The sequence below is a fragment of the Colobus angolensis genome, unplaced genomic scaffold, assembly GCF_000951035.1.
Source record: "Colobus angolensis palliatus isolate OR3802 unplaced genomic scaffold, Cang.pa_1.0 Scaffold25, whole genome shotgun sequence".
NCBI classification, from domain to species: Eukaryota; Metazoa; Chordata; class Mammalia; order Primates; family Cercopithecidae; genus Colobus; species Colobus angolensis.
Window position 1 is genome coordinate 279287 of NW_012115710.1, and position 3337 is coordinate 282623.

General features: G+C 38.2%; 1 protein-coding gene across 1 annotated transcript in view; it reads right to left on the reverse strand.

Annotated features, from left to right (window-relative positions):
- Positions 1-1627: 1627 nt before the first annotated feature.
- The window catches only part of LOC105514650 (zinc finger protein 813), a 30706-nt gene continuing 28996 nt past the window's right edge, over positions 1628-3337 (reverse strand). The window contains exon 5 of the mRNA XM_011946151.1: positions 1628-3323. Within this exon, the coding sequence (XP_011801541.1) occupies positions 2564-3323 (760 nt within the window). The 3' untranslated portion in view covers positions 1628-2563. The remainder of the gene's footprint in view (positions 3324-3337) is intronic.

Below are 3337 nucleotides of genomic sequence, written 5' to 3' on the forward strand. Positions count from 1 at the left end.
ATCTGGTCTCATTGTAAATTTGATGCTTCTTTTTGTTTCAATTTTAGCAGGATTTATATTGCTTTGATAGAGTCTCTCTTTTTTTGGAGACGGAGTTTCGCTCTTGTTGACCAGGCTGGAGTGCAATGGCACAATCTTGGCTCACAGCAACCTCCGCCTCCAGGGTTCAAGCCCTTCTCCTGCCTCAGCCTCCAGAGTAGCTGGGACTACAGGCATGTGCCACCACGCCTGGCTAATTTTGTATTTTTAGTAGAGATGGTGTTTCTCCATGTTGGCGAGGCTGGTCTCAAACTCTGGATCTCAGGTGATCTGCCCGCCTTGGGCTCCCAAAGTGCTGGGATTACAGGTGTGAGCCACTGCGTCCAGCAGATACAGTCTCTTTTCAAACTCATGTCTTATCCTTCTGAGTGCCTCAAACTAGATCCTCTTCAGACAGGTTATAACAGATTTGTACCAGTTTATTTTGGTGCAAAAACTGGGAAATTCACACATGATTTTTCTCGTAATATGCAAAATACATATTTTTCCATGAACTTCTTGAAGATCCCTTATACTAGCAAATATCCCTTGTATTCAAGAGGATATAGAAAGGATTGTAGATATTCAAGTGCCACTTATTTCTGGAATGCAAGGATGGTTCAACATATTCAAGCAAATCAATGTGATATTTCACTTGAACAAAATGAAAGATGAAAACCACATCATCTCAATAGATGGAGAAAAAGTATTTCACAAAATTCAACATCCATTCATCATGGAAATCCTAAACAAAATAGATAGAAAAGGAAATTTACTTCAACAATAGAAAGACCATCCATGAAATGACCAACGAGTAGATAATGAAGCAAGGACCATGGAATGCTTTTCCTGTAGGATCTCACATGATGCAAGAATGCTCTCGCCCCTTCTATTCAATCAATACTGGCTGTCCTAGTCAGAGCAATGAAATAGCAAAAGAAATCAAACCCATCCAAATCAGAAAGAAAGAAGTCAAATTATATTTGTTTGTAGATGACACGATCTTCTGTGTAGAAAATCACAAAGAGTCAGTCAAAATACTACTGGAACTAACAAACACATTCAGTGTATCTGCACAATACAATATCAGCACCAAAAATTAGTTGAATTTCCATACATTAATAATAAACAATTTTAAACCAAAATTGAAAAACACTTCCATTTGCTAGAGAACTTAAAGAAATACTTAGGAATAAAAGTAAAAAGGTGAGAAGTTTGTACCTTGATATCTACAAACATAGATCAATATGATTAAAAACATATACAGAGATATAACCCATATTGATGGTTTGGAAAAATTAATGTTGTTAAATAATTCTATAACCAAATGTGATTTAGATTCAACACAATACCCAGAAAAATCCCTATCAGTTTTTGTTAAAGAACAAAAAGCAAACTGGCAAAAGCGGTTCATGTCCGTTGGCCAGACTGATCTGAAACTCCTGACCTCAAGTGATCTACCTGCTTTGGCCTCCCAAAATGCTGGGATTACAGGCATGAGACACTGCGGCTGGCCCAGTCCTCTTAACATAAACACTTTAATGTCAATTAATGCTTGATGGTTTGCTATACTCGTTGCATTTGGAACAATTACCTCAAAAATGAATTTTCTGACATTCTGTAAGGAGTGAAGTCGGCCTGAAAACCTTGCCACACTGATGCCATTTGTAAGATTTCTGTCCAGTATGGATTCTCTGATGTGTAATGAGGTGTGAACGTGAAGTAAAGGCTTTGCCACAATCATCACACTTGTGAGGTTTCTCTCCTGTATGAATTCTCCTATGTTTTGCATACGATGAAGCATGAGTGAAGACCCTGCCTCAATGAGACGTTTGTAAGGTTTCTCTCCAGTATGTGTTTGCCAATGAACTGCAAGGTATGGACGATGTCTGAAAAATTTGCCAATTATTACACTTGTATGATCTCTCTTCATTATGGGTTCTCCAATGATTTGCAGCGGTTGTAGCCTTACTGAAGCCTTGGTGACAATCATTACATTAGTAAAGTTTCCTTCATCATGGATTGCCTGATGGTGAATAAGTGTTGACTGCTCATTAAGGCTCTGCCAGACTTATTACGCTTGTAAGGGTTCTCTCCAGTATAAATTCTAGTATGTTGTACCAGGTGTGAATCACGCCTGAAAGCCTTGACACAAACTCTTACAATTTTATGGTTTCTCTCCATTATGAACTTTTATGTTTTTCATGGTTTGACTCGTGACTGAAAACTTTGTCACATTCTTCACCTTTGTAAGCTTTCTCTCCAGTATGAATTCTCCTGTCTTTCGAGGCTTGATTTGCTACTGTAAACTTGGTCACATGCTTCACATTTCTAAGGTTTCTCTCCACTATGAAGTCTATGATGACATGCAAGATTTGCTTTTTGATTAAAAATTTTGCAACATTCATTACACTTGTAAGGTTTCTCTCCAGTATGAATTATGAATTACAAGGACTGAATTGTGACGGAAGGTCTTGCCACACTCATTGCACTTGTAAGGTTTCTTTCCAGTATGAATTGTATTATGATGTGCAAGCTTTGCTTTTCAATTAAAAACTTTGCCACGCTCATTAAACTTGTAAGGTTTCTCTCCAGTATGAAGTCTATGATGACGTGCAAGGTTTGCTTTTTGATTAAAAACCTTGCCACATTCATTACACTTGTAAGGTTTCTCTCCAGTATGAAGTCTATGATGACGTGCAAGGTGTGCTTTTTGATTAAAAACCTTGCCACATTCATTACACTTGTAAGGTTTATCTCCAGTATGAAGTCTATGATGATGTGCAAGGTGTGTTTTTCGATTAAAAACCTTGCCACATTCATTACACTTGTAGGGTTTCTCTCCAGTATGAAGTCTATGATGACATACAAGGTGTGCTTTTCGATTAAAACCCTTGCCACATTCATTACACTTGTAAGGTTTCTCTCCAGTATGAACTGCTGTATGAATTACAAGGGCTGAAATTCGACTGAACTTCTTGCCACACTCATTACATTTGTAACCTTTCTCTCCAATATGAATAGCCTTATGAATTACGAGGGCTGAATTTCGACTGAATGTCTTGACACACTCAGTACACTTGTAGGGTTTCTCTCCAGTATGAAGTCTATGATGACGTGCAAGGTTCGCTTTTTTATTAAAAACTTTGCCACATTCATTACACTTGTAAGGTTTCTCTCCAGTATGAAGTCTACGATGGCATTTAAGGGTTAACTCCTGACTGAAGGTCTTGCCACACTCATTACACTTGTAAGGTTTCTCTCCAGTATGGAGTCTACGATGGCATGTAAGGGATGACTTCCGACTAAAGGTCTTGCC